General features: G+C 40.0%; 1 protein-coding gene across 1 annotated transcript in view; it reads right to left on the bottom strand.

Moving 5' to 3' along the window:
* Window positions 1–13,584, bottom strand: part of MYO3A (myosin IIIA) — a 229,856-nt gene that overhangs the window by 191,512 nt on the left and 24,760 nt on the right. The window contains exons 3-4 of the mRNA XM_043564326.1: window positions 11,476–11,580; window positions 10,814–10,913 (exon numbers count right to left, since the gene is read on the bottom strand). Coding sequence (XP_043420261.1) covers window positions 10,814–10,913; window positions 11,476–11,580 — 205 coding nt within the window. The remainder of the gene's footprint in view (window positions 1–10,813; window positions 10,914–11,475; window positions 11,581–13,584) is intronic.

Raw genomic sequence — 13,584 nt, 5'->3', positions numbered from 1 at the left:
GCTGGTTTTGTAGACCCAGAATCCCTTGAATGAAGGGGAGGTCGCCCCTTGAGAAAGTACCCCAGTACGCTACCAAAACTTTGTTAAAAATCTCTGAGCCTTCCCCAAAGGGACTAATGGCTTTTTACTAGGGTGATTTTGCACTGGGGAAAAGGAAATAATCAGACTTTTCTGGGATTGCTAGATGCCACCTCTGAACTGGCACTTATTCCAGGAGACCCCAAATATCACTGTGCTCCACCAGTCAGAATAGGGATTTAATAGACGTCAAGTGAGCAATGAGGTTCAGTTCAGATCCATCTCACAGTGGGCCCAAGCTTTTGTTTTCTCATTATTAATTCAGGAGACTAGGATAAGTCAATGATTATGACTTTTGGGTCACAAATTATTTAGTTTTGTGAAAACTTTATACTTTCTCATCAGGAAATTCATATTCACATTATGTGTTGCATATAGGAATATTAAAAATCTCCTGACATTCTTGTACTTAATATACCAAATGACATTCAAGGTTACCTCCAGCTTTAGCTTTCAGTGAGTCTATAATACGACACAAGGTAAGTGATTCTGTGCAATCACTACTCCTATCCATACTGATGTGATTTCCTTTGGAAATCTGTCCTCTCTCCAGTCTACCTGGCACTAAATCTTTCCCTTTAATACTCAGCTCATATCTTATAATGGAGATTATGTAGTGCTTTCTCTAAAGACATCAAGACCACACTGCTTACTGCACTCTCCTTGGCTTTGAACATAAAACCATGTACCTAGATCTGTGCAATTTAATTATGTTTGACCTTGCATGTGTGTATATGTATAATACTGGACCTCAGTTATAGAGAGTTGAATACAGTTGACCCTTGAACATGGGGCCTAGGAGTGCCAACCCCCAACCCTCACAGTTGAAAATATGCATATACTTTTGACTTTCCAAGAACTTTACTAATGGCCCGCTGTTGACTGGAAAATTTACCAATAACATAAACGGTTGATTACCACACATTTTCTGGATCATATATATTATATACTGTATTCATACTACAGAGTAAGGTAGAGAAAAGAAAATGTTATTAAGAAAATCATAAAGAAAATACATTCACAGTACTGTACTGTATTGAAAATAATCCATGTATAAGTGGACCGGTGTTGTTCAGGGGACAACTGTATATAGAATATTCCTCATGTATGGTGCATTATCATCACTGATCTCTTATTTTTTCATTCCCTTTTATCCCCAATCACCTCTCCCATTACCCTGTCTCCTCCCTTCCCCTGCCCTCCTCCCCAATAAAAATCTTTTTGCTTGGAGCTTTTCAGGAATTTAAATATTAGAGCTGCAGACTAAGGCCATGTAATTTTAGTCCAAGTCACATACTCTATAATAAGAAAAACTGAGAGAGAAAAGAGGTGATTCTTAAAAAAAATATAAGGAAGTCCTCTTTGATTGACCTAAATTCATCATTCCATGGAAAGGCAGACTTGGTACTTTTATTAAAATTTCTACAGCTGCATTGAGGTAATCAGTTTGCTTTTGTGTTGGGTAAATCTCTAGATACAAAGTTTTCTCTATTACCAAATAAAAGCTCTTTCAAAACATCTAAAATCCATTCTTTTTTTTAAGTTTATTTTTATTTTTAGAGAGACATAGAGAGCAAGTGGGGGAGGGACAGAGGGAGAGGAAGACAGAGTCCCACATGGGTCTTGAACTCATGAACCACAAGATGATGACCTAAGCGAAAATCAAGAGTCAGACACTTAACTGACTGAGCCACCCAGGTGCCCTTTTCTGAAATCCATTCTTGACTTCATGATAGAATTTCTAGGTTATGCTTCATGTAATTTAACTTCAACAAATTAAAATTCTGACCATCTCTCAGAATATAAGGCAGTGCACATCAATAAGAAACCATATTGTCTAGTATATTTAGAAAATATCTTTGTCCTTCCTTTTCCATAATGCTCTTAAAAGAAAATCTTTCTGTATTCACAGTTACTTGCAAAATGGGAAGGTTCAGGCAGGCTTGCTTAAGACTCTTTCCCTGGTCATGGCTAACAGGATCAAAGAAAGGTATCTGACCCAGCTTGTCCAACTGAGCTTCTTCTCCCACTCCAAATTCCTTTTGACTTGGGGTGCTAAAAGTCCAGGTAGGTTATCTATTCCTACTGGACCCACACGTCATATAGGCTGAGAAGGTTGAGGCTGCTATTTGAGTAAATAGCCTTGATGGGCAACATGAAAACTCCAGAGGCTGGTCTGTAGACAACCACAGAGAACAGAAAGGACAGATTTGGTTTCTCCAGTGACATAGCAAGAGGCAGCAACTGATTGTGGTTCTTGCCTTCCATTCTTCTGTTGGTTTCAGTCCCCCCTGTTCTTCCTATCTATGAGATTGCCTTTTGTATCTTACTCTTTTTTGAAGCTAGTTTGGTTTTCTTGTCCTTACCACTAAAAGACCCTTGACTGAAACATACAACGTAATCTATAATGTTGAAAAGCTTAGTTCAAACGTAATCTATGATGTTGAATAGCTTAATTCAACTTTGAGGGGCTTGGATGGTTCAGTTGGTTGAGTGTCCAACCACAGCTCAGGTCATGCTCTCACTGTTCACGAGTTTGAGCCCCACATTGATTCTTTCCTGTTGGCATGAAGCCCACTTTGGATCCTCTGTCCCCCTCTCTCTGTCCCTCTTCCACCTGCATGTACACACACACTCTCTCTCTCCCCGCCCCCTCAAAATTAAACAAACATTAAAAAAATTTTAATTAGGGCTCAGTCAGTTAAGCATCTGACTTTTGGTTTTATGATCTCATGGTTTCATGAGTTCGAGCCTTGCACTGGGCTCTATGCTAACAGTGTGGAGCCTGCTTGGGATTCTGTCTCCCTCTCTCTCTCTCTGCCCCTCCCCAACTCATGCTGTCTCTCTCCCTCTCAAAATAAATACACTTTTTTTTTTTAAGTGTATTTAGTTTGGAATACTTGAGCCTACAGGTTCAGCTGGAAACAGTCCATTTATTCATGGTTCTGATATAGATAATAAAAGAATTACAAATGTCTTTTCTTTCAAATAAATTCTATCTGGGGTGCCTGGGTGGCTCAGTTGGTTAAGCATCAACTTCAGCTCAGGTCATGATCTCACAGCTTGTTAGTTGGAGCCCCACACTGGGCTCTCTGCTCTCAGTGCAGAGTCTACTTCGGATCCTCTGCCCCCCTTTCTCTGCCTCTCCCTGCTCTCTCTCTCAAAAATAAACATTAAATTTTTTTAAATAATAAATTCCATCTGAATGAAATATTAATTTTTAGTATATGTATGAAAATTCTAAAGCTCTGCCAACTTTCAAAAATGGCTCTTCCCCCTAGTTATTTTTCCCATATAGTATTTCATTCTATAAAGCACTAGCTCTCAAATTTTCAAGATTCATAACATCCAACTACCAACACACGTTTATATACATACACATATACATCTTTAGACATATATATATCTTTACATATGTATATCTTTACATATATATATATATATGTACACACACACACATGTACATAAACATCGAGACTCCCATGCTAAATCTCCAGCTCTACTCCATAGTTTAAAAATGTTTTTTGCTATAATTTCAACATTAGAGAAAAGTTGGTAAGAGAAGTTCAAAAAAACTTTTCTCCTGAACCATTTAAAGAGTTAAGTAGGCCACATGATGCCCCTCCACACCCAAACAGTTTAGTGATTGCTACAAAGACATTCCCCTACACACCCACTGTACAACTAATAAGATCAGGAAGTTAACACTGATACATTTCTACCATCTAATCTATTTTCCCTATTGAAGATTCATCAATTGTCCCAAATACGTCCATCCCCACAACAAAAGAATCCAGCCCAGGACCATGAGTTGTATTTAGCTGTCATGTCTCTTAAGTCTCCTTCAATCTGGACTTCTTTAATCTTTGCTTGAATTTTATGACCTTGACACTTTTTTAATGTCAGGCCAGTTACTTTGCAGAATGTTCCTGAATTTGGATTTTCCCTCACAATTATAGTTTTGGCAGGAACATCATGGAAGTGATACTGATGGTTATGACTGCGATCCTACCAGATGGTATGTGATTTTCACTTGTTCCATTACTAGTTGTACTCACTTTGATCAACTGCTTATGTTTTGTCCTGAAAGTGTCTCTTTTTCTTTTGTAATTAAGTATTTTATGAAATCTTTTGGGACTATGTAAATATCCTATTTCTAATCAAAACTTAACACACTAGTTTAGGACCCATTGAAGTTTTGGGATGAATTAATTATTACTATGACGATTTCCAAATGATCATTTTAAAAATTTCACTATCCCTTCTATATTTATTAGTTGCTATTCTTCTGCAAGAAAAGCTTTTGCTTCTTTCCATTCATTTATTTATATATCTAAGTATGCAAGTATGGATTAATGGATTTCTATTTTATTCAATGAGTTACCATCATTACCGTCATTATTATCATTATTTTGATGCTAAAATTTTCCCAGATTTGCTCAGTGAGAATTCCTTCAATTTGGCTTCTGTGTTCTTTTGACATGTTACCATTATTCTTTTAGCATTTGCTTCCCTTTGAGCACATTAAGTTCCATGTTCATCTTGTATAGCCATTAAAATCAGTCTTTCTCTAAGAATCCTGGCTTCCTCTTAATTGAGAACTGTATTTAGAAACCAAAAGCTTGATGGGCTTGTTCTTGGTACATCAACGTTTGCAAGCCCTCTTAGTAGAAATACCTAAATAACATGTATACACCTACACACACACACTCGCGCGCGCACACACACACACACACACACACACGTCCCACATGCACATTCCATTATATTTATTTTTATATTTGTCTATATATATTGAAAACCATGCTTTCAAAATGATACCTCCAATTCCAATCTAACACTACTGGGTTTAGTTTTCTTCCTTTCCATATTTGTAATTCTTCTCTCTAACAGTAAGAAACCTGGCTCCGCTTGTACACATTATACTTCCTGATGGTATTAATCCCCTTTTATGTAACAATGTCTTGTCTCCATCTCGACCCCTACACAGATGTCTTTCTTACCTAGCTTGGGCTCCGATAACCTGAAGTAGGGTCATCATCATCTCCCTAGACAGATGTTCTCCTTGTCCCACCCAGGGACTCACACTCCTCTCCAACTGAACCCCATTACCACCACCCTCCCAGCATGGATGTCTTTCTCACCACACTCAGGCTCAAACCTCATGCTGAGCTGTACCCTGCTCTCTTGTGCTTGCTCAGTCCCACCTAATGGCTTTTATTCTGAATTTTTTGGGAATAAAGGAAGGAATAAGAGGAACTTCACAGCTTTTAACTTCAGGTATAACTGCCTCACTTGATGCTAAAAGTGGGTTATTAACAAAAATCACAACTTCTCTTTGACCTACATTACTCACTGGGGATTTGGTCTAAAATTGGGCATGTGGGTAATAAGAGATTGAAAGCCATAAAATATTCTGTCATAAGAACAATGTCTAAATAAATCACAAGAAGTACATTCTGCACTTTTGTATTGAAATGTTAACTATCCTATTAGAAATGAAGCTCCCCAGAGAGAAATCCATTGAAATGAGAACTGAGAACTGCCCTTTACATTTAGTCTCTCCTGCATTTTCTAGTCCACATAAGAACTGCTTTTTTAGACATTAGTTGATTTGCCTAAAGGAGTTTACCTCCTGGGAGATCATATTACTTATTGATTGATTATATACCAGGGACTGCTAATGTATTTCATTAATAATGTTTACAAGCTCCCTTGTCTTTTTACTTTCCGAGGTGTCTAGGGAATTTTTGTAGAAACATATCCATTTAAGGGGCACCTGGGTGGCTCAGTCAGTTAAGCATCTGACTTTGGCTCATTTAAGGGGCACCTGGGTGGCTCAGTCAGTTAAGTGTCCGACTTTGGCTCAGGTCATGATCTTGTGGTGTATGGGTTCGAGCGCCGCGTTGGGCTCTGTGCTGACAACTCAGAGCCTGGAGCCTGCTTTGCATTATGTGTCCCCTCTCTCTCTGCCTCTCCCCTGCTTATGCTCTGTCTCTCTCTCTCTCTCAAAAATAAACATTAAAAAAAAATTTAAAAAAAATCCATTTAACAAAAAAACCAAAGGTTTTTCTTAAAGGCTATATTTATAACTAGCATCAGCAAACTGAATCTTTCTTTTAGTATAATTAAGTAGCTTGATATTTAAAGTAACACCAAATTTACTCTAGCAAAGGGCTACTTTTTTTGGAAACAGAAAGAAGCTATTTTGGGAACTCATATTTCCAGTATTTAGCAACTGTTTTTTTTAAAGTATTTATTTACTATTTATCAAGTACCTACTATGTATATAACACTGAGCTAGGGGCTAAGTAAGAATACTATTTCATGATAATGGTAATAACTCAAATTTTTTAAATTATAAAGTATCTATAATTATACTAAGTAGGTTGCCTGTATCATGCTGTTTATTCTTCACAGCAATCAACCATATGAGGTAGAGCCTGTTATTTCTCATACTTGTAGATGAGCATTTTGATGTCCTTGGAGATTGTAACTGACTTTCTCAAGGTCACACAACTGTATGGAAAAATCCCGCCTCTCATCATTCATTTGACAGTATTTACTGAGCATGTTCAAGGGGCCAGTACCATGCTTGACTCTAGGGACAAAGTGCCAGACCAAAGAGACACCATGTCATCATGAAGCTTATAGCTTAGTAGGAAAGGTAGTCAAATTAAATTATGATTACAATCAAGGGTGACAATTGGTTGTCTAAACAAAGTATGGGTGGTGGGAGGTACTCAGCCAGGCAAACAGAAGTTAGCTAGGCACAGGAGTGAAGAGAGGTTTCTATGTAGGGAAAGCATCATGTCCGCAACTGGTCACAAAATGTAATCACCCTATACTAAAATACAATTCCTTTTGCTTCTATTATGGCCTCTCCCTGTGTCCCTATCTACTGGCTGGGAGGGCAGTAAAGCTTACTCAGAATTAGTAAACCCATAAAGTCCTTTTAGATAGAGCTCAGTTTCCGTTGGATAAAAGTGCCTGTTCCATCTCTCAGATGGCATTCCTCCTCCTTCCTCCCTCCTGAAGATGGTACCATGTGTACAGGATGAGGGATGGCTTATAAGACCTTGTGGCAAGGAGAAGAGGGAGGGTCTTTGGTATGTAGGTCTCTGGCCTCTGGGGCCATTTGCCTGTGTGTCTGCCTGGCTGCTAGGTGCCCTACTGGCCTCCCATGCCACCCCCACTGGCATCGGGTGAGCTCATGGTCCACTCTCCTCATACTGGCAGGGCTTCCTGTGGTTCCTCTGAGCAGACGAAGGCTCAGGTTGGCTTTGGCTGGAGCTGAGAACACTCTGAGCTCTGGCTGTGACTCCTAATCAGACCTGGCTCAGGTGATCTGCTCTGTGCCTCACTGCCCAGACTAAGCAACCCCTCTAGGCACTCCCCAGACAGATTCTCAGTGACTTTTGGGTTTCTGGAAACTAAGGGAAGAGTTGGGAAAGCTCAATTTGAGTACTTCCCCTACGTAATCACTTTACACCTCCATGTGTAAACGACAAGGACATGGCTCAGCTCAGTCTGCAGCAATGGCTTCTCCGTAGCGTGGATGCAAATGGTGGGGAGTGTGCAGGTGAGAGCTTTTATCTGCCCTCATTGTCATCTTCACTTTTTTAAAGCTCATCTCATTCTCCTGGTCTCCTTCTCTGCTTCATCTTTCCACCATCACCCTAGAATTGGAAAGGGTTTCCCTCTTCTTTCTTTTCTCTCTAGTGTGAAACCCTCTAAAGAGAAAATAAAACAATTTACATAGACCTTTCTCAAGAGATATCCTGGGTCTTGCTACAAATTCCTCTTTTTGAATGCTAAAAACTGAATATTACTCCAGTCATTTTCTTGCATTTCCTCTGGAACAAAGCTTAATTTTCCCCCCAGATAGAGAGATGCCTCAGGCAGACTGGAGTGAAGATAATGTTCTTGGACAGGTAAAGAGTAAAAACATGTTAAGATATTTCAACGTACTCAGTCACAAGTGTAAGAGCCCCAACTGAGCAAGAGCGTGGCGCGTTTAAGAAACTGAAAGAAACTGACCTGGATCGTAGGCAACAGCAAGAGAAGGTACCTCATGAAGTACTTACTCTGTGCCAGCACACAGAATCATAAGGCAAAGGCTTACCCAAGGGCTAGTGGAAGCCACTGATGAGCAAGACAGTGCCAGGATCAGCTATGCTTTCTGATAGGGGTCCCTCTGGCTGCAGTGTGGAGAAGGGACAGGAAAGAAGGAAGGAAGGAAGGAAGGAAGGAAGGAAGGAAGGAAGGAAAGAAGGAAGGAAGGAAGGAAGGAAGGAAGGAAGGAAGGAAGGAAAGAAGGAAGGAAGGGAGGGAGAAGAAAGGAAGGAAGCAAGGAAGGAGGGAAGGGAGGGAGAGGAAAGGAAGGAAGGAAGGAAGGAAGGTAGGGAGAAGGAAGGAAGGAAGGAAGGAAGGAAGGAAGGAAGGAAGGAAGGAAGAAGGGAGGGAGGGAGGGAGGGAGGAAGGAAGAAGGAAGGAAGGAAGGGAGGGAGGAAGGGAGGGAGGGAGAAGGAAGGAAGGAAGGGAGGGAGGGAGGGAGAAGGAAGGAAGGAACGAAGGAACGAAGGAAAAGAGTGGGGGAGGAAGGAAGGAAGACTGGATGCAAGGAATTCAGAAAAGTATAACCGCAGGAGGTCAAGTCGGAGATGATGGCTAGGACAAGAGAGAAGCAAGAAAGATGGAGTCTGGGGATGTAGGTAATAGAAACAGAGCTTTGCGACTAGTTGAAGATGTGAGAGGTAGACAAAGGAAGACTCCGGATGAGCCAAAGGTTTCCGACTTAAGCAACAAAACAGGGCTAGTGACTTTTTCCAAGACAAGGAACTCTTGATAGGAAGCAGACTTCTGGGGATGGATGAGGTGGTGGAGCTCCATTCAGACATTTTGAGGACTGGAAGCCCCCCATGCACAGATCTGCAGAAGTCATAACGAGCTTAATATATATTTTGTGAGGTGAGAAATTCAAATAAAATGTATTCTCAAACACTTTGCTCCCAGTCTCAGCCTTCCCTAAATCTTATTTAAACACTGAATGAGGACATCCTTTTTTGGCTTAATGCTCACCACATCTTACTCCTCTGCCTTTGAGAAGTTTCACCATGCATGCCATCCTCAGGTTTGAATTCATACGAAAATCTACACATCATTTTAGGCAAACTGAATCCACGTCCTCTTACCATGGAGGATAGACACAGAAGAATTCTCTTACATGCAAATAATAGCATTTTAGTATCCAACACTGGGAACACATTGAATAGGCAACTGGCCCTCTTTTCTAATTGCTGCTGAAAGTAAAGTCCATAAGCCAATTAATCTAAAACCAAAGCCCATATTTTGTCAGCTTCCCAACTTATGATTATTTACAAAGATATTGTACAAAAGGCCACCTTATTAATTATATCGGTATATGTTTGAAATCTAGACTACCTTGGAGGGTATCCCAGGAAGTCTGCATTTCTCAAAGCTACTTGTTGACTAAGTTTTTCTTTCACGACCGAAGAGACTGGCTCTTTCTATGGAGCAATGAAAAGGATTTTGTTGTTGTTTTCCACTTCAGGCACAAGTTGTAAACACAAACACAGGGAGAAATATATAGGGTACAGAAGCACAAGGAGAGATACCTTCCCCAGCCAGAGTGAGGGAAAGGGGAGGGGAAGGTGACTGAAGGACCCTAAGATGTCCTAGAATAATGTCGCCCACCTTCCCAGGAGCAGTGCACTCGTAGGGATCCAATGATAGGAGGTGTGGAAGGGCACTGTCACACTGGTAAATAACTCCCCAGACAAATGTGGGAGGATCAGCTATGGTGCCTTTGGCTATGACACAGAAACCCATTTGGCTGAGTAAATATGGAAATTTATTATCTCACATGACAAAAGGTCCTTTGATGGGGCAGGCTCCAGAATCTGTTGATTTAGTGGCTCAATTATATCAAGGACTCTCATTCTTCCCATCTCTCAGCTCTGCCTTTTCCAGGGTGGCTTTCCACTTGGGATGGAGCACCTCAGGACAGAGCAAGGTGGCTGCAGCAGGTTCAGGCATGGCAGTAAGACAGAGAGAGTCCCAAGGAAGAAAGAGACCATCTTTCCATGTGCTTCCTTCTTAGGATCGAAACTATTTTCCCAGAGACCTTTGAAGTTTCCTCCTCATTTCTCAAAATCCTGTATTCAGGCACATGCCCATTTGTAAAGTAATAATAAGGGCCGTGGGACTACCACTTAGGCTTAGTGCAATTATTTGGAATGCTATTTTATTTATTTTTTATTTTTTTCCACGTTTAATTATTTATTTTAGAGAGTGAGAGAAAGGGAGCAAGAGAGGTACAGAGAGAAAGGGAGGAAAGAATCCCAAGCAGGCTCCATGCTGTTAACATGCAGCCCGCAGCCTGACTTGGGGTTCGATCCTATGAACCGCAAGATCGTGACCTGGCCCAAAATCAAGAGCCGGACACTCAACCAACTGAGCCAGCCAAGCGCCCCTGGAGTGCTATCTATTTTTGAGAATCAACCACACATACCGCTACAGCGGTGTTATGGCTTGACTTGAAAGAAGTCATTCTTTCTTCTGGGAATCTTCACTGGCCAAATTTATAAAGAATCTCTGTACTTTCTTACCTCAATAGGACACTGTTTTTCTCCACTTTCAATGCCTAGAAAGCGAGGGTAATGGAAAATGATCAAATCATTTATCAAACCCATGCATTTCAAAACAAACTTACCAAAATCTACAAGTTTAACTCCACCTTCAGTGGTCAACAGAATGTTATTTCCTTTTACATCTCGGTGGATAGTTTTGTTGTTATGCAAATGCTGAAGTCCCTAAAAGGTGAGAAATATACAGTGACTTTAAAGAAAGCATCAAACAAAAGTAACATTTTTCGGATGGATGCATTTGTGCAAAATCAATAGGAAATATTTGTTAAAATTCACATTAAAATGTTCCACACTGAATTAGTGAAACCAAAGTATATCATTTCCACTTGGGATTTTATAAAAATTCATAAAGCAGAGCATGCCCTTCCTTAGCTCTTATCAGATACTTTATCAAAAACGTGTTGATCTCAATAGAAGAAACATTCCATACACTTACTTTAAACAATAGCAAATATAAACCTATTATTAAAAAAATACACATTATCTACCTTCATCATAATCAGTCTCAGAAATATACTTAGGATATCAGAACTCCAGGTTCTGTTGACACACAAGGAGGGTAGATTTCTAACAAATAATTAGTTATGTTAAACATTTCAGATTTTGCATATACTCTTGCATCAACAAATACCAATGTACTGATATTTTCCTAAAAATGGGATCCACATTTTTTTATTTAACTAGAACTGCCTCATAATTAATGCACAAACAATTTAAATTGCCTTACCAATAGTGCTTCACGTAAAATATAGGCAATTATGGGCTCACTCATTCTTTTGCCCTTCTTCAGAAAACCCTTCACGAGATCTGTCACTGATCCTCCATTGCACAGCTATAAAGGAACATTCAAAGATATTAAGATGGATATGACATTTTAAGTCCTTGTTATAAAAGGTTTTCTAAAAGCATTTTTTAAAATTGTTCCAGGGCGCCTGGGGAGCTTAGTCGGTTAAGCGTCTGACTCTTGATTTAGGCTCAGGTCATGAATTCAAGCCCCACACTGGGCTCTGTGCTGACAGTGCAGAGCCTGCTTGGGATTCTCTCTCTCCCCCTCTCTGCCCCACATGTGTGTGTGCTCTCTCTCTCTCAAAATAAATAAACTTAAAAAAATAGAATAAAAATGTTTTTTTTTTAAATAAAACTGTTCCCTTTTTTTGTTTCAAATGATTACTCTCATCATCTTTATGGCTTCATAAATGAAATGAATCATAATTTTAGGGGCACTTGGGTGGCTCGGTTGGTTAAGCATCTGACACTAGATTTCGGCTCTGGTCATGATCTCACAGTTTCATGAGTTCAAGCCCTGTATGGGCTCTGTACTGTCAGACTGAGATTCTCCCTCTTTTTCTGTCCCTCCCCACACCCTCAAAATAAATAAGTAAATAAACTTAAAAAAAAAAGAGAATCATGATTCTACAAATTAGTCTCAAATTTTAGGATCTAGGGCTTAAAAAGTATTCTTGATTTCTGACAGTTTAATTAAAAGTGCAGTAAGATTCTATGACCTCACTACAAGGCTATATACTATTTTATATATGCATTAATTTAAAAACATGCCCCCTTCCTGACAAAATTTCAGAAAGCATTAAAATAAGGACTACAGGTAACATTTCAGAAAGCTGTTTTAAATACCATGGTTCTCAGGTTTTTTACCTTCCTCCCTCCCCCCACTCCTCTCTCCTCCCCAAAAGTAGTGGAATCTATGAAAAAAGGGGGATTTTTCACATGCAGGTTCTCCAAAGTTAGGGAACATTAAATCCCACAGAAAACTTTCAAAGGAGCTGCAGATTTGCAGAACAGAGAAATACCAATATAAGCATTGGAATCGGAGAGAAGAGATAATTAGGTAATGGTCCCAATGAAGCTTGGACCCCCATGAGTACTTGATCCCTTAATCTCTGACTATCTAGCCTCTACCTTCAGCCCTGACTCTCCTCTGGGGCTCTTGTCCATGGTCTCCTTGCCCCTTACCCTGAACTTTCTGGCCTCCTCTTCTACCTGTCTTCGTTACCCACCAGTGCCTGGGAACTAAAAGCCATAATTTCACTGACTCTACTAACCTCAATGGAAAGAGAAAGGAGGTGTGAGGAAATAAATTCCTGGCATCCTAGTTTGAAAGACTGAACACATTTTCTTCCAAATTTTTTTCCTAACATGGCGATTAGATTTTATGGGATGCCCAAGACTTCTGATACATTACAGATTAGGTAATAACAGCTATCCATTCACATGTGGTATCTCTGTATCTCACCTCTCTCTAGGTAGGTATTATCATCTCCATATTATAGATTGGGAAAGTGAGACACAAAATGATAAAGTAACTTGCCAAAGATCACGCAGTAGAGACAGAGCTAAGATAGGAACTCGGACGGTCTGATTCTAGAGTGGAGCCGTCACAGTTAACCGATTTGTTGCTGACGTCTTTCTCCATTCAAAGAAAACTTCTTTCAGCTTATAGAGGAGTAGGTATAGTCCTAGCATTCCAAAACCTGCATTTTCTTCTGCATCAGAAAGGGGAACACCCTTTCACTGGACAAACAGAAGACTATTGCCTTAGCAGCAGAGAACAGGATCACACCATCTCCACTGTGGCCCAGCATGATCAGTTCAAAAAATTACTCAAAACCGACTGAAAAGAAACTCAGAGCCCTTCAAAATGCATGGCATTTATTTAAAAGAACCAAGTTTTAGGGCCAGTTGTAAATGTCTAAAAATCACTGTGGGGAGACTAAATGTCTTTTCCAATTTCTCTAAAGTGTGGCTTCTCTTTGGCTGCTTCTTCTGGGGTTGACTATTACATTAATGCAAGAATAAATAGCTGGAATGTTAGAGCTGG

Source organism: Prionailurus bengalensis, chromosome B4, assembly GCF_016509475.1.
Source record: "Prionailurus bengalensis isolate Pbe53 chromosome B4, Fcat_Pben_1.1_paternal_pri, whole genome shotgun sequence".
Classification (NCBI taxonomy): Eukaryota; Metazoa; Chordata; class Mammalia; order Carnivora; family Felidae; genus Prionailurus; species Prionailurus bengalensis.
Note: the sequence above shows the minus strand (reverse complement) of the source record. Positions and strands in the feature narration are given on the sequence as shown.